This window comes from Desmodus rotundus, chromosome 4, assembly GCF_022682495.2.
Source record: "Desmodus rotundus isolate HL8 chromosome 4, HLdesRot8A.1, whole genome shotgun sequence".
Taxonomy (NCBI): Eukaryota; Metazoa; Chordata; class Mammalia; order Chiroptera; family Phyllostomidae; genus Desmodus; species Desmodus rotundus.
Window position 1 is genome coordinate 130,833,196 of NC_071390.1, and position 18,401 is coordinate 130,851,596.

General features: G+C 42.2%; 1 protein-coding gene across 10 annotated transcripts in view; it reads left to right on the forward strand.

Annotated features, from left to right (window-relative positions):
* SHROOM3 (shroom family member 3) overlaps positions 1-18,401 on the forward strand; it is a 277,506-nt gene that overhangs the window by 160,533 nt on the left and 98,572 nt on the right. The window contains exon 1 of one of the 10 annotated variants that reach the window (XM_053923117.1): positions 3,429-3,559. The exons of the other annotated variants lie outside the window; for them this stretch is intronic. Within the exon in view, the coding sequence (XP_053779092.1) occupies positions 3,480-3,559 (80 nt within the window). The 5' untranslated portion in view covers positions 3,429-3,479. Of the gene's footprint in view, positions 1-3,428; positions 3,560-18,401 lie in introns of those variants that run through there. 10 annotated transcript variants of the gene reach the window in all.

The following is an 18,401-nucleotide window of genomic DNA, read 5'->3' on the forward strand; positions in this document are numbered from 1 at the left end:
TAAGATCTGGGACTCTCCACTTCTCATGCTTCTAAGTCCAATTCTTCAAAACGATTTCTGGGACCTCTTCTTGCCCTGAGTGTATTTCATAAGTGGGAAGAATGTGTAATTGATGTCCCTTTTATTTTATTATAGTCTTGTTCTCTTCTGTAGAAATTCTGGAATTTCAAGATGTTCTTCATTACTTTGTTTGAAGTGTCATGTGATAAATATTTGAAGGAACACCCAGCTATTTTAAAGTAATTTGGCAGACTTCACAGCACAAAAACATACACACATTCCTACCCATTTAAAAAAAATACCCCAACCATTAGGAACCCCAGGGGAACAAGTTGGTAATTATTTCATGGACATCCTGTATATCTGCTTTCATATGAAGTAAGGAGCAGCCTTTTTCTTCATCTCTGAAATCACTACTAATTTTAAGTCACTTTTCCTAGTGTACCTAGCAATCCCGTTTGCCTATAATTTCCCAAGAATTATAGCCTTTGAATCATTCCTGGATGGGAGAAAAGATAATTCTATAATATACACTTTCTTTGACTTAATCTTTATTATATATTTTTTCCTTACACTTTTATTTAAGTTACCAGAAGTTTTCAGAAAAGGGATGATAGCATAAGCCATCACAGTGTGGAGTGGGCATACTAGGTTATGGACAGATAGGCCTGTCCATAACCAAAATACTGGTACTTGTAAATGCGCTAGACAAAGCCTGTCTGTTTTTGCAGTGGTTTTTGTGGGTTTAATGGAAATGTAAGGCTTGAGGGCTTGGCCTGGCAATAGAACCAGAAACTGGTGGGAGAACTGAGGGCAACAGGAGAGTCAATTATGTTTAGGAGAATGAAAGGCCTCCAAAAAGAGGGGCTGCTATGAGCAACTCAGGCTCCTCTTCTCTTTTCTTGTGTCATGTTCAATGTTGCCTTTCTCCTTTTAGCCTCAACAGATGGGATATTATTTTGAGAAGGATATGCTCAGTGTATAGAAGCTTTAGAAGATGATGGCAACCTCTCAGTCATTGGCTCCTCTGGGCAATGAGAGACTTGCTAAAGGAGAAAGAAAGTAGAAAAGCAAATTCCACCCTGAATGAGAAATCTGTGTGTTCTAAGGATGACCCCAAGCTTTAGAAGCTGTGGGACTGCCCTTGATGAGAAAAGAGACAAAATTCTTTCAATTGCTTGTGTTAAGGAATCACCCTCATCTCTAGGTCTAGGATCATGAGTCAAAGCCAAGGACTGGAGCCTTGCTAAGTCCGTGTGTGTTGGACCTTGAAAGAGAGTATGCAGGATTCTGGGTTAGCACGTCTTCTGTAATGCCTTTCCCCTCCCAGGTGTCCAGGTCAGGTGTGGCAGGATTTAATGACTCTGAATCTCTGCAATGACTGGCATCTGGATAGTTCAGGGAAACTAGGCAACACCACCCAACCCACACTGGGATTAGAATTTGGGTGGAGTGACTGGGAGCTGAACACCTAAAATACTGTCTTCTTGGGGAGGTCAAGGAAAGCTTTTGCCCAGCCTGTTAGGTGAGTCAACAGGAGACTTCAATCACTACTTTTGTCCATTCTATTTTTTTAATAGCACTAATATACAGAAACTTCAGAAATGAATTGTCTGATGTTGTATATGTATATTTACCCCTAAAAAGATACGTTAGATGGTTGGCCATTAGTCTTTTTCAATTCATGGGTTGCCTTTGTACTCTGGGTATAAATGTTAAACAAATCAAACACATTTTTAGGCAAAATCTTCTTTGAAAGGACCTAGTTAAATGTTAATTGTCCAGCATGCGATGGGACCAGGCCAAATGGGTTCAACATTTTAAATAGCATAAGTCATCCCTGAACACCTTCCCTTATTTTCTTCTGAGTCTTCATCTGCAAAGCTTTAAAGTTACCTTCAGGAATAGGGCCACATAGCTGATTTTTTTAAAAGGCAAATTTGAAAAGACAAATGAAGTGATCCCTTCCAATCTGTGCTTCCCCTACAGTCTCACCCTAGGGAATCAGTCCTCCGTGGATCAGATCAAGACAGATGGTGTGTTTACTACTTCCAAAGACCATAAAGCTTTTGCCAGTCCTAAAAATGATCTAACTTCATGGGAAGGGGGTTGGTTATGAGGTCATAAGTGACACAGACCAACCCAGAACTCTCATGGACCTATAAGCCCTGCTTCTGTAGAAACTGAAGTGAGCTTGGAGTGGGGGAAGAGGGAGAGAGAGAGAGAGAGAGAGAGAGAGAGAGAGAGAGAGAATTATCACCCCCCACACACACACATTTGTAAGGCAATGCCCTTGAAGAAGCCAGAAGCAAGATCTCTGAGGGGTCTCAGAAACTGCCATAACTTGGGTCCCAAAGAATTGCTGACACCCTTGGTTGGCATCCCTAAGCAGGCAGCTGCTTCTAGTTATAGGACACATTTTATCAATTGAATTTATTGGGGTAATGTTGGTTAATACCATACACGTTTCAGATGTACAACAGTATAACATCTGTATATGCTATTATATGCTCACCACCCAAAGTCCACTTTTCCATCACCAGACGGTGACCCCCTTACCCTCTTCATCCTCCAAGAACCTCCTTTCCTCTCAGTTAACCACCATTCTGTGTTTTGTCATCTATGAGTTTGTTTTGTCAGTTTGTTACTTTTTGTTTCTATCCCACATGAGTGAAATCATACAGCTTTCTTCCTTTCCATCCTACTTATTTCACTGGACATAGTACTCTCAGGATCAATCACTGTTGTCACAAATGGCAATATTTTATCTTTTTATGGCTGAGTAGTATTCCCCTGTGTGTATCTATCACATCTCCTTTACACAGTCATCCACTGAAGGACATTTAGGCTGTTACCATGTGTTGGCTCTTGCAAATAATGCTGTAATGAACATAGGGGTGCATATATTTTTACAAATAAGTATTTTCAAGTTTTTCAGGTAGTTACCAAGAAGAGGGATTGCTCGGTCAACCATAGGTTACTTTATTCTCAATTTTTTGAGCAACATCCATACTGTTTTCCATAGTGACTGCACCAATTTACATTCCCGCCAGCAGTGTGTTGGGGGTTTAAGGAACCATGGCAAACAGCTCCAGACAGAAGCCGTCACCATTTTCTGCGTACCTAACAAGTCCGCGTGTAACTACCTGCACAGTGCCTGCTCTTGAGGGATATGCATTTTACTGAGAAACCTCTGGTATCACAAGGCCCCCCTGAAATGAATGCTTCTCTGAGGAGTGTTTTCTGCCTGTAGACCTTTTCCCCATGTCCGGCTCCCTTCCCTTTCATGCCTACAGCAGAGCCTATTACTGCAAATTGGTGATGAGGCAAGGTGGCTGGGAGGTGCTCCTGCATGGGGGAGTTCTGTTGTTTTTATAATCAGTGCCAGCCCTGAGTGGATGGTGAGTAAGAGCCTCTTCCTCTTCCCTCTGGGCTGCCCTCCTCGCTCATACCACTCTTGTTGCTGGCCCAGCTCAGATATGGTGCTCAGCAAGGGCAACTGCCTGGCCTTGATTCTGCCCAGGCTTGGGACTCAGAGCTCAAGAAGGCAACAAAATCTGTAAGTAGGGGAGGCATTGGTCTGTGTTTCCTATTAGCCAATATTCCTGCAGGAGGGCTTCCTGGGAGAAGTGGCAAATGTGAAGGCAGTAACGCAGTATCCATTACTCTTACTTCCTCCATTCCGTAGGTAGAAAGTGCTTGCCTGGCATACAAGTGCCAAATGGATGTTGAACCTCTTCTGGTGGCCTTGGCGCTGATTTGTAGGGTTAGATAGCATTTTCTCTAAGAGAATCCTATTTCTGACAAGTTTTTTGTTTTTAAACATATACAATATCTGTTTGTTTATTCTTATGTTTGAAAATCACAATATAAATTCAATTATGGTTATCCATACTTGATATTGATTTGCCATTTTCTGTTCTGCTTCTGAGAGCAGTGTTTGTTTGGGGTTTTAGCTGTTGTTTTGTGTACTTTACTAACATATTTGTCAACTCTCAGATTATTACAAGTGGGTATAAAGAGTGATTTTCCTCTGGAGAGACCTTCACAGTTCAAGCTGGAAGGGTTTGTTTTGTTAAACTGTATAGGTGTGTGTGCGTGTGTGTCTTCTTTTCTTTTTCTTCTTTTTTTTCCTTTTTGGTAGCTGTAATCTGCAAAGTTTCTGCTTCCTAAGCATAAAGATCAGTTTCTTCTTTTGTAACATGATTTATCTGCAAACTTGTAGTTTAATTGAATCCAACTTTGAGTGACACTTTAAAAATACTCGCCTGCCTCAGAAGCGCTTCTCCAAACCAGGTGTTCATCCTGCTCGCCTGCTGGCCGTGTTTGATTAGCAGCCAGCTAAAACTGGGTGTTCTTATCTGATCCAAATCCCCTCTATTTGTGGGAGTCGGTGCTTGAGAGGACGAGTTGTGTTGATGATTCAGGTCTCTTCCTCAGAAGGAATGCACCAAAATCACAGAAGCGGAAAAGCCAGGAACAGTAGGAGGTTTGGTATTGATGGGCCATAAAATCAGAATTTCACCTCATAATATTGCTTTGCTCTTGGATACCTCGTCCTTTCCAGCTATGAGCTCACCGACCCTTGCTGTATTTCTGGGCCAGTTGGCATCATTGCCACTCCACCAACAGAGAATGGGAGATGCAGCTGGGCAAGCCAGATTGCCCCAAAGCCAGGTGATCTAGCTAGCACTGGGAGCCAGCTCCCTTGACTTCTCTCCAGCGCCTTGCTGTCTTGACAACGCAGCAGCATAGAAGAGCTAGAGGCTAGACTGAAACTGCCAGTGTTGCCTGAGAGCAATCTCTGTTGGAGTTATTACTCAGCCAGGAGAGACCACACAGTGGGCCAAACCGTGGATACACAAATGGAGACTGGGAGAAGACAGCAGGAAAAAAGGTTGAAAATGAAGAAATTTGGGGTCTCAGTCCCAGAATATAGGGCCTGTGCTGGAATATGCTTTTTATGCAGCCTGTGAGGCCTCTGTAAACTGCAGGCTGACATATGGTAGATGATATGTGTCATATGGAAAGTGCGGGATGTCCTCCAGAAGGAAATGATAATCAAAGTGAAGCCAACGCACAAATTTGAATCATTAATTCAGTAAATATTTATTGAGTGTTTCCCATGAGCCAGATCCTGCAATATTCCCTTTGTAGCCTCACCACTTACCACATGGCAGGTAGATAAGAGGAATGAGTGGATTGATGGATAGGTGGACCCACGTTGTCCATGAAATTCTCTGTTAAGAACTCCCTGTCTTCTCTCTGCTCTCCCTCCCTTGGAAAAGCTCATATAATCCCAGACTACTCCTGCCTCACCTCTCCCAGAACCACCCACTCACAAGGAGGAGAATTTCTTTAATGAAGACAAGTAAACACAGGCCTGTGTGCCCACAGGGAGGGAGGAAGCCCTTATGTACTTTTACCCAGATTCAATCTGGGGAAACCGTGTCAGGAAGAAGGACACACCCAAACTGACTCAGGAAAGTAACGTTTGCATGTCGTCAGCTTCACTGCAGCAAGCCCAGCACAGGTGAGTGACCTCTGAGTCAGGCAGTCAGAGCAAATTTGCCTCCGTGCTCTCCAGAGCTCCACCATTCTTCATCCACTGTCTCTTACACTTGCCTCCTAGGATCCCGGCTTCACATCAGACATAGGCAGCCAGGATCTAGGAAAGGTACACCGGGCACCATTATTTATTGAATGCCCTCAATGCATTGGCCTCAACCCAAATGCAGAATTAGATTACCGTACCTGACCAGTTGGTTCACATTTTAAACAAATAAATAGGCAGATAGAGGAGAACCAAGTAGAAGGGAAGGTGGAAATATACACCAGGGAGAGGCTCATGCTGGAGAGGGGAAACCGGTTGGAGCCTGTCATTTTGAGAGCTTAAGTAGGACAGGATCTTAAAATATCTCAGACCCACCTCCATGTTTTAATCAGCAAGAGGAAGGGCAAATTTGGTTGGGTGAGGGAAGGAGAAGCCACACATTTAATGCCCTTGACGTTGCTTTGTTCCTTTGTGGTTGTTTCTGTCTCTGGATCATCACCGGTCCAAAGGCCAGTGTCAGGGGCTTTGTATGTGCCTCTGACAAAGCACGCGGCCAGCCGTGACCAAGCAATTATTTGTTTCCCGTCTATCTCTTCTACTAGAACGTGAGCTCAATGAGGGCAGGGACTTCGTCTTCTTCAGCTCCAAAACCTGATCAAGGAATGGTTGTTGAATTTATGTACGATACCTGCCTCAGTGATTAAAATTGAGTCTCAAAGGAGAGTTTGGGTGAGGATGTTAGATGCTCTAGGAATTCAAAATGCAGGTAGTGTGGATTTGAGTGATCAGGCAGCTTTCTTAACACAGTGCTACTCACCGGGGTTAACAGAGCGGGTGAGCAGTCACCTGAGAAAAAGGCTCATAACGGGGAAGGGGGAGCGTTGCTCAGAATTGTGAACTGAGGGGACCAGTGTGGCTGAAAGCAGAGGGTTCCTGTTTGAAACATCATGTCACATATAAGAAAGGTAAGATAAGGCCAGTGTGTAAAGGGACGAATGAAAATGTTTGACATTTAAACTTCCAGCGATGGGAAACCACTGTGTCCATTTAAGCCAAGCTGTAAGAGATCAAGGGAAAGCTCAAAAGAGCTGAATCCCACAGCGCAGGCAAGAGAGGTTGGGGCATGAGGTGCCCAAACCAGGGGGCCTTTGTAGTAAAATCCTGGTCCTAGAGAGGTGATAGTGGGAATGAGTGTCAAGATTCTGGGTTTTTTGTTTTGTTGTGTTTTATGGTAAACGTATCATTTGTATCCATGGTTTTCTCTAAGTGAGAATTAAAACTGATGGCTAAACTTTTTATTTAGTGTCTACTGAGTAGTCACTGATCTAAGCATATTACAAAAAAGGATCTCAATTCATCCTCATAGAACCCCCTTGAAGCACTAATATTAGGCCCCTTTGAAAAAATAAATTAATTGAGGCACAGAGATTAAGAAACTTGCCCAAAGTCATACTGTTAGTAAGACACGGAGCCAGGCTTCAAACCGGGATGTGAGGCTGCACAGCTCAAAGTCTTAACCACAAACACCCACTTCAGCATGTTCATGGGAGGGTTTACAGTGTGATGAAAGAGATGCTAAAACGCGATGTGTGTTATCATCATTTCCAAAGGAGAACAGGGGAAACATTGCCTGCATTAACTTATCCATCATCATTATTAATACCCTACTCCAGTTTAAGGTAATTAGTATACAGTAAAATTTAAAATCAGTACTGGGATAATATGCTTTTTCTTTTTAAACATTGATTTTCCTCACTTAAAAATTGATACTATTCATTATAAAATACAAATATTACAGAAGTAACAGGTATACAGTGAACATTCTGTGCGATTTTAATCGCCTCCAAATCATTATCCATTGTTGGGTAGAAATTTCTCTAGCTCTTATATATATGCTGACATATTATCATCATTTATGTTAACAATCCTTTTTCCCCAAGGTGATCATACTGTTTTATAACATGCTTTTTCATTTAATATATTTTGGATACCTTTCCATATAAGGACATACAGTTCTATTTCCTTTCAAAGTTCATTGGGATTCACTTTCACTTTCGGCATGGCCTGGTCTGGACGCATGTTCTTCTCCGATCAGCAGAGCAACAGGTTCAGTGTGACCTAGATTCTTACCTCAATGCCACTTTTGTTCTTTTTGTGTCTTGGACAGGACTCAAGGAGAAGCAAGCTCAAGTGGGAATCGGTTTTCTGTTTCCTTGAAAATAATAGAAGCCAGCATTTTTCTAGTACTCACTATGAGCTAGCAACTATTCCTAGCCCCATTTTATAGATGAGAAAACTGAGGCCTAGAGAGAGTTAAGTAACTTACATGTTCAAATGGATACCACTAGAAATTAGAAAGTCAGCACTTGAACCCTGGCTCTTTGACTCCAAAGCCTGTATATTAAGCACCGTACTATCTCTATCTCTTTTACGAGCCTTTTATCTAAAATGGATAATGTGAAATGATTTCCATAGATCATATTGACGTCAACTGTAGAGCAAAAGTCAATTAAGTAAGATGAGCTCTGCTACTTTTCCTTATGGCGTACTTCACAAACACTAGCAGCCAAAAAAGAGACTTGTATGGAGTACCGTCCGTTTTGCTGTCTATCTCTCCATCCTCCCCACAGGCTACTAGCTAGCCTGGAGTCTGACCCACGGCCTCTCAACAGCCCCAGAGGATGCCTGGAGGACTCAAACTTCATTTAGTGTCTCTCCTGCTGATGGAGGCCGTGGAAGGAGAGTTGCCAGAAGTTCCCTGGGTGAAGTGAGGTTCTTCACATTCCAACTGGGCAACGTGATGGCTGTAGAAGGGCTGTATCTACCCACCCAGTATAACACGCACAGAAATTTCAAAAGAGCCTTTGTACGTAGAAGAGTATAGACAAACACTCTTAGTGGAGCATCCTTTAAAAGACTTTGTTGTTGTTGTTGTTTTTGTCTAAGTGAACTAGACTAGTTTAAATACAGCCTCTTTTACTAGAATAGAGTAACTCTTTCCTTAGCTTTGTGCTAGGAAAACCTACACAAAGACCTACAAGTTAAACCCTACAGCCCAAGATCCTTCAAACCATTGAATTATTTGGTTGTATCTAATTTTGTTGCTTGAAATTATTTCTCCCCAAGGTAGGCATTTTCAGAACACTTCAGGGTTAGAAAGGAATTGAGTATGTTCATTCTCGTCTTATGTGTTAGCACAGTCCCCTGAAGTGGTCAACCAGCCTCCACTCGAGCCCCATCAGGGAAAGTGAACTCCCTAGTACAAAAGCAGACTATTTTATTTTCAGAACTTTTCAAATTACATAGTATAATTCTTTGTATTACCATATTTTTCGGACTATAAGACACACTTTCCTCCCCAAATTTGGGAGGAAAATAGGGGTGTGTCTTACAGTCTGAATGTAGCTTAACTGGCTCGCTGGCAGGGTGGGGTGTGGCGATGGAGCAGGGTTTATTTTTTTTTCCTATTTTCCTCCTCTAAAACCTAGGTGTGTCTTATGGTCCAGTGCATCTTATAGTCTGAAAAATACGGTAACTCTGTCATCTGCTGTCTCATAACTTCATCCATTCATCTTCCTTGGACCAAACAGAAAACAGTGAATGGTTTTCCCACGTTACTACCTTCTAAACTTTGGAGGACAGCTAGCATTGCCCTGCCATACTTTATTCCAGATTAGCCTGTAATGCCGTCACCTGTCATTCGCATGTCATAATGTAGAGTCATGGGCCGTTCAGGTCCTTCTTCCTTGATTGTACTCTAAATTGTCCACCTCACTCTCAGACGGGTGACATCCCACACAGAACACAGTGCTTCAGGGAAGACTAGAGGAGGACAGTTGCTTACCTTGCTCTTGATGCTCTACTTCTATTAGGTGTGCTAAACTTAGAATTTTACCCAATTCTTCAAAAAAAGTGGGAAACCAGGAACTTGATTTGGGGAAGTTTCTAAAGAAATCAGCTCATCACTTATGTTTCTTCAAGCAATGCTACAGGAAAGAGGAAGCCGTGGACCTGGATTTTTCATGTGCTGTACTGCAGTCTCTTTCTGATAGGCCATTGTGAGTATTAGTATTTCTCCACGGTCTGTCTGTGAGGCAGGAATTGGGTAGAAATAGCAGTGCTTAAGTTTTCATAAGTGTCTGAGTAACCACTCCCGAGGTGCCAAATGCTGGGGCTTCTTTAAAGTGTCTTAAAAATAAAAGATAAAATATTGTAGAGGATTTCTTTTTACCAGTGACTCTTTGAAGTGGATAATTAGCTCTGAAAAACTAGGGTTTCTTTCTTTCTTTCTCTTTTTTTTAAGCAGCCTCCCCCCGCCTCCCCCTCCCCCTTACTGCTGACTTAATGGAGTCAAGTTTCTGTGAATTCTTGCAGATTGCCTTGAAAGGTTTACTACCTCCCTCCTCCACGGAAGGATTTAGGTACCCACTCCAGATCCAGATTAGTTTTTGTAACACTAGAAGAAAGTAAAGTAATAGAGTAGGTTTCTCTTAAAAAGATTTCTTTGATTAAAAACTGTGTCCTTGTACATGTAAGATTCGATTACACCTTAGACGTCTCTGGAGAAATTACTGCTAGAATATGCAAGACGACGTGTGGTGGGGGTGCGTGAAGATGGGAGAATGCATTAGATGTCCTTGCATCATTTTCTAAATAGCATGCGACTGAGGAGTCTCTTAGGGGAGTATCACTGAAAATTATGACCTAAGGAAACTACCGTCAAAAGTAACACTGCCCCCCCAGCCACTGGCTGAATAAAAAAGGAGGACAAAATCTTAAAAGCGTATTTTAAATAAAGGCCAACTAATTACAGCAGAGAATGTGTTGGATAAGAGCGAGTACATGTAATTATAAAGTAATTATGTCGAAAATGTAATCACATGCCACTTAAACATATGCTGTGGGACGAATCCACCCCCTGCAATCACCTCCTTCTGATCTCAAGGACCCACATGGACTTTGTAAAATGTGCGATATGGTTTCTTCTTAGAAAAGTGACCTTTTCCAGGCCAATTAAAAGGTGCTGCTTTGAGGATATTGGAACCCATGCTCAAAGGGATAAAAGGAAATTGAAACTTCTATTAAAAGAAGCTAATGATGCCTGCAGCAGTTGGGATTAAAAAAGAACAAAGTCAATTTTAAAAAGATCCCCAAATCAAAGAGCTGCTTCTCTCATCAAATACTAAGAGAAAGCAAAATGATTTTTAATGAAAAATGGGGCAATGGAATCAGCCTTTCGCCTAAATGCTAGGGCTTCAATCAAAACCAGTGAGAAGTTCTGAGCAAAATCCTTTGAACTTTTGGGGAAAAAATGTAAAACATAAATTTGAGATTGTGTGATAAATGATAAATGAGCTTTTTTCCCAAATTAGATAAAATGATTCAGAGATATTGAAAGGATAACAATTAAAATATTGTATATATAGGACTGATTTATAATTAATTCCTCATCTGACATAAAATAATCCCTGGGTTAAAATCTAGCACTTTAAAACACTGAGATATAATTGGCATGTAGCATTGTATTGGTTTTAGGTGTACAACATAGTGATTTGATATATGTTTATACAATTAAATTATTACCACAATAAGTTTAGTTAACATCTATCACCATCCATACTTAAAAAAATTTTTTTGTGATGAAATCTTTTAAGATCTACTCTCTTAGCAACTTTCAAATATACTGTAGTCATTATGCTGTGCATTGCTGTGCGTCCCAGAACTTGGTTGTCTTATGACTGGAAATCTGTACCTTTTGTCACCTCACCTCTTTGCCCACCACGCTTCTCCACCCTCAGTCACTGGCAAACACCAATCTGTTCTCTGTAACTATGAGCTCGGTTTGATCTGGGTTTTTTGTTTGTTTGTTATTTAGATTCCACATATAAGTGAGATCCTGCAGTATTTGTCTTTCTATGTCTAGATTATTTCATTGGCATAATGCCCTCAGGTGGTCCATCCATGTTGTCAAAAATGGCAGGATTGTCTCCTCTTTTATGCCCAAGTATTACTCCACTGTGTGTGTGTGTGTGCACGCGTATGCACGTGTGGTCTTCCTTATCCATTTGTCTGTTGACAGGCACAGGCCATCTCCATGTGCTGGTTACTGTAACTAATGCCGCAATGAACACGGGAGTGCAGGCGTCTTCTCAAAGATAGTTAACTCGTTTCCTTTGAATAAATACCCAGAAGTGGAATTGTTGGATTGTGTGGTAGTTCTATTTTTAATTTTTTGAGGAATGTCCATACTGTTTTCCATAGTGACTGACCAACTTACAATCCCACTAACAGTGTACAAGGGTTGGTTCCCTTTTCTCCACATCTTCTCCAACACTTGTTATTTCTTGTCTTTTTGATAATAGCTATTCTAACAGATATGAAGTGATATTCCAGTGCTTCATTTGCATTTCCCTGTTGACTAGTGATGCTGAGCACTTTTTCATGTACCTCTTGGCCATTTATGTCTTCTTTGGGAAAAGGTGCCTATCTAGGTCCTCTGAGCATTTTAAAATCAGATTGTTAGGTTTTGGGGGGGGGGGATTGCTGTTGAGTTATGTAAGTACTTTGTATATTTTGGATAGAAATCCCTTGTCAGATATATGATTTGCAAATATTTTCTCTAATTCCATAGGTTTGCTTTTCATTGTTTTGATGGTGTGCTGTGCTTCACAGAAGCTTTTTAGTTTGATGTAGTCCAACTTACATATTTTTGCTTTTTTTCCTTCACTTTTAGAGTCAAATCTAAAAAAGTCATTGTAAAGATTGATGTCGAGAAACTCACCCCCTGTGTTTTCTTCTAGGGGTTTTATGGTTTCAGGTCCATGTTCAAGTTTTTCATTCATCTGAGTTGACTTTTGTGTATGGTGTGAGATAGGGGTTCAGTGTCATTCTTTCATATGTGGCTGCCCAGTTTTCCCCAAACCATTTATTAAAAAAACTACCCTTTTCTCATTGTATATTTTTGGCTCCCTGGTCATAAATTAATTGATCATATGTATGTGAGTTTATTTCTGGGTTCTCTATTCTGGTCCACTGATCTATATGGCTGTTTTTATGCTAATACCATACTGTTTTGATTACTATAGCTTTGTAATATAGTTTGAAATCTGCCTGTGTGCTGCCTTAAGCTTTGTTCTTTTCAAGAATTTGTTTTTGCTGTTTAGGGTATTTTGTGGTTCTATACATATTTTAGAATTGTTTACTCTATTTCTGTAAAGAATGGCATGTAAATGGGGATTTTGATAGGGATTGCATTCATTTTGTAGATTGCTTTGGGTAGGGTGGAAATTTTAACACTCTTAATCCTTCCAATCCATGAGCACACAATATCTGTCCATTTTTATTTGTGTTGTCTTCAGTTTCTTTCATCAATGTCATACAGTTTTCAGTATAGAGTTCTTTCCCCTCCCTGGTTAAATTTATTCTTAGGTATTTTATTCTTTTGATCAATTATAAATAGAACTGTTTTCTTAATTTCTAAAATCTAGCATTTTGATGACCTATGATGCACACAGTGACAACTGTTAGGTGAATGGTAATTATTATAACCTTGTTAGGTTGCTCACTTCTTAATACAATTTATAATCACTTATTTTAGTCTGCTCAGTCTGCGATAACAGTAGACCACAGACTAGTGGCTTAAACAACAGAAACTTATTTTTTCCACCATTCTAGAGGCTAGAAAGTCCAAGATCAAGGCTCCATCAGGGTTCACTTTCTGGTAAGAGCTCTCTTCCTGCCGTATCTCACTGTGTCCCCACCGGCAGTTTGTGGGTGCATGCAAAAATGTGGAGAGAGAGAGAAGGTGGTGGGGGGAAATGAGCTTAATGGTTTTCTGAAAAGGGCACAAATCCTTTTAGATTAGGGCCCCACACTTATGACTCAGTTATCCTTAATTAATTTCTTAGAGGCCCCCAACTCCAAATATAGCCACACTGGGGTTTGGGGCTGCAACATATACATGTGGGGGCAGCACAAACATTAGGTCTGTAATACCACCCAATAATGAGGTAGAAGTTGGGGAATTCTTGGGCTTGAAAAGAGGTGAGACTTCCTACTGCACCTGTACTTCAATGGGCAATGCCTTTGTCACTTAGAGCAGAGGTCCCCAACCCCCAGGCTTCAGACCTCACGGGTCCATAGCCTGTTAGGAACTGCACTGCACAGCAGGAGGTAAGCTGCTGGCGGGTGAGTGAGCAAAGCTTCTCTGGCATTACCCCCTGAATTCTGCCTCTTGCTCCCTCCCAACCCTCCACCCCATCTGTGGAAAACTGTCTTCCACAAAACCGGTCCCTGGTGCCAACAAGGTTGGGGACCTCTGATTTAGAGGACAGTTGGGTGGGTGGCTGGCAAGGCATTGGGAAACCTAAGAGCAGGCTAGTGCTGCATTTTCTTTCTGTTTCATGTAAATGGACTTATTGCTCAAGCCAAGGAGCACTACACCCTTGGCACAACCAGCAGAAGCCTCTTCATTACAAATTTGCTTGAACTCCCTTAAGATATGTTTAATGGCAATGTAGCCAGTGGGAAATCCCCTATCATAAATCATCACTTTTTAACCTTGGTTATCTACCTAGAAAATCAGGGCATTGGCGAAGGAAGCTTCACAGGTTCCAGTTTCACTACCTATAAACTTCAATCTGGCTGTGGTTTTAATGGTGGCTAAAACCAATATTTTAGAAAAATGAAAAGGTTTTTCTGTATTAAAGTGGGTCGTTCCTACTTGTACTGGTACTCAAGGGCTCAGGATGCCTCAGCTTGGAAATTCTAGGATGACTTAAGTATTCCAGGATGAATTAAGTGTTAAGCTTACAAAAAGAACTACATAGCCACTTCTGTGCCCGTGTGTATTAAGCAGAGGCCAATGCATCCAGCGTTGGCAGTCAGTCTTAGTAGTTTAATAATTCCAGCTAGATAAAGAAAAAGAGGAGTTGCTAAGATAAGAAAGATGGCTCTTCGCAAAAGCAAAAGACATCTGGACTGATAAGAAGGGCAACTGAAAGAGGAGCTGAAGATAACCAGGAGAAACTGATCATAAATTTGCCTCAGGGTTCAGACAGGGGGTCATGAAGCTGAGTTGTAGGCAAAGATCACCGTGGCGAATTTAGAACTTATGTCCTGGTTTTGATAACTCTAGGCAGGCTCCTTCACCACGCACCCCATGCCCAAACATTAGGTGGCTGGATATGCATAGATGGGAAGAATGGCCGGGTATGAACTTGTGCATAGTTGGTGGGACTGGAAGGTCCCTGGGAAGTGGGTCAGCCGGAGTCATGTCATAGACTAATGCCTCAGCTGTGCTATGTCAAATGGCTAATTAAAAACTCACCTAACAGCTTGAAAGTTTTAATCTTTATATTTCTCTTATGATTCCAAGTAGACCAGGCCTTCCTGGAGAAGGTGTTCTGGGTTAAGAGTTCAAGTAGGATAAGAAATACATTCGATTATACACATATGTGTATATATATGTGTATAGACACACATTTCAATATCAGAGCTGGTGAGCTAACTTAGGTTTACCCATCCTGTCTGTTTATTCTAGTTGGTTCTTCTGGGCTACAGGTCTGGAGCCGATGTATCATGTGTATGTGCTGGGGGAGAAGTGGGAGGAGAGGGCCATGCCTCATAAATAGGACTTTTGCTTTCTCTAAAATATAAGTGTAAAAGTAGAACTGAACGCCCTTAGGTCTGATGCTGTAAAATGAGTTAATATCATGCGGATCTGCTCAGTGAATTTAAAACAGTAAACTGTACAATTATGTGGTCATTTCTGCCACCAGTGCCACTAAGCTGCCAGGGTTAGGAGTCCTGTTCAAGATCAGGATTTTTCAATTTTGGCTCTTATGTTTTGGGCTGGATAATTCTTTGCTTGGGGGGCTTTCCTGAGTCCTGTAGGATGCTTAGCAGCATCCCTGGCTTCTACCCACTACATGCCAGAGGCACACTTCCTCCACCTCCAACTGTGACAACCCAAGTGTCTCCAGACATTGTGAAATGTCACTGGGAGCAAAGTCGCCCTGGTTGAGAACCAGTCCTAGACACATGCCATCGTGGAGAAGGGGTGTGGTGTGTGCCTGGAGCACGAGCTGGGGAGTCACAGCATTGTCTTCATTCCTTCCCTCACCCTATTTACCGAGCCCTTGCTGTGGGCCAGGAACTGTGCCAGGTGATGGGGATGTGAGGATGAATAAGATAAGGGTTTTGCCTCAAGGAGCAGAGTCCAGTAAGGGAGAGGAACTCATCAGTAAATATATTACCGACCAATGTGGCAGGAGCAGGGACATAAATATGCCCAGGAGCTGGGACCACATGACAATGGTCAAAAGTAGACAGAGTCCCTCTTCCAGCCCAGGTTGGAAGTGGAAGATGGAGGCCTCAATGCAGGTTTTCCCAACTTGCCTAGTCTGACCTGAGTCTTTTAAAAGGCAGGTAAGTGGAGGTGAAACACTGAACGGAGATATAATTCAATGTCGTTCAGTGTTGGAGGCACAATTCAGGTTGTATGGGCAACCTGAAGCATTAGACAAGACTCAGGTGAAAACGAGCCTAGTGTGTTGGGTGCTGGGCAGGAAATGGGAAAAGTCTGGAGAGGCAGACAGGATGGCCTTGTTGGCCGGTACCTCATTCTAGGAGGTGGGAGCCATGGAAGGGCTGTAAGTGAGGGAGTGATGTGTTTTTGTTTAAACTGATTGCTTTGGTTAGCACATAGAGAATGGACTTAAGGGACGTAAGAGTGAAAGCAGGGAGACCCACTTCAGAAGCCAAGAGATGGTGAGGGCCTGAACTGGGGCACTGGAAGGAGGGAAGAGATATGAGAAACATTTTCAAGGATAAAATGTGGTAACTTGGTGACCCTTGGGTATGGGAGATGAAGAAGAGGGAGCATTCAAGGATGACTGCCTGTCACACTTGTTGTAAGGTACCACTCTCGGTGTCCAGCATGTAGGAAATTCTCAGTGAACATAACCATTGGGTTCATTGTATCGTACTTTCATACCAACTTCTTATCCCCATTTTGCAGATGAGAAAATTGAAGCTCGGAGGGTGAAAAGTGGTTAGCCTGAAGTCACACGGTGAGCAGAGAGGCCAGGGTTTGATTCTGTTTGACTGTCTAACTTCTACCCTGTCCTACCGCATGGCTTTAGCCAGGTGTGGGTTCAGCTGGTGAAATGAGTTCCCTCGATGAAGAGGACTTGGTTACCACTGGCTTTCACGCTTGGTGGGTGCTCAGTATTTACTAAATGGAGGAATGACCGATTTTAATGAAAATTATACCAGTATTTACATATCATTTTTATACATTCCAAAGTGTTGAGTGGGAAGGAAGTAGCTAACATATTAGCTTACAAATAGTATGCCATGTAAATATCACACACCTGAGCTGTGTTAGTCTCTGTTCAGGTTCCTGGCGCCTACAACTGAAATCTTAGGGCCCACACTCCGTTGTTCTGCCTCTTTGTTTAAACGGTCAGTGTGTCTCTTCAGACACATAGCCTGGGACATAGGTATAACAAATACTTGTTAAATGACTCAGTAACTTATATTATCTTTTAGCCTCACCATTAACTTCTGGGCCAGTAAGAGGACCTCCAGCCCCCCAGTCCTATCGTGATTTCTCTCTGAAAATACTGAATATGACCAAGACCCAGAATGAGCATTGGGCAGTAAAAGAGGAAGACAGTCCCTGGGCTAAAGGCCGAATCTTACGGGCGCCATTAAGACCGAGACAAAGAAATTCCTGTCACTGCTCTCGAGGATTGCTCCCTTAGCCTTTCCTTCTCCAAATCCAGACTTCAAAGCTCCTAGAAAAACCAAGATACAAAGTGTAGGATTAGGTGCCCAATTTATTTATATTTTAAGGAAGTGTCCCAAAAGGCCAGCTAAACCTGTCAGACAACAGTGACAGTTCTCATTGTCAGAAAATCCAAGAATGATTATAGCCTGTGACCTGTGACAGCTCTAAAGGCCCATAAGAATCACCAGGGAATGCCACTGGTATTTACCTCCGGTATCACCTTCTTTCTCACTGCTCAGAGAGAGGGCTGGGCCTGCATGCCCGAAGACTCACAGCTGCCCTTACCGGTAGCTGCTTGTGGCTGTTAGCTGTGGGCATGAGGATTCGTACCAGAACTGAAAAGGGTGAGACATTCACAGTTTTGTACCAATGAAATTATAACATAGCGATTCAGACCAGAGCCCTCGGCAATGGCCAGTTCTTTCCCCGCGGAATCCAGGATTTCTTGATCGGGGGTCAGGGCCTCAGACAGAGCGAGTGTACTAGGAGAGCCCGTGGGGCATCCCTCATTCCTCATTCCTCTCGCTCCCACTTGGGTTCCAATGACAGCGGAGTCCGTGGAGGTACTTCTTGTACATTTGTGGCACCACAGCCACCTCACCATTCCTAAAGCATGGCCTGACTGCTATAAGCAATAAAGTTACTGGTAAATGTGAAAAATGTGTCTTTTATTTTTACTTCAAAACAGAATGAACTTTTTGGCCCACCCAATACTGCGGTTCTCTTAGGAAAGTACTACTGGGTAATAGGTTATTAATATTATAGTTCACACTCAGTCCAATTTAAAAGAAACAGATTATTCCTTTAAAAAAAAAACCCTCTCCTTTAAGTTTAAATTACAGGTAACCATGATATTTCTTCACTTCATGCCTGGGCATGGAGATCGCTCCAGATAACACGCCCTTGATCTTGTAGTCCCCTCTGCCTGCCGTGCTGCATTCACTCCTCACATCTCACTCTGGAGGTTACTTCTCACCTCGCACTTCGTTGCATAGCACCTGGCAAGAGCCCTCCTCACTCTGTTGTCATGTAAATGTCAAAGACCTTGGAGTC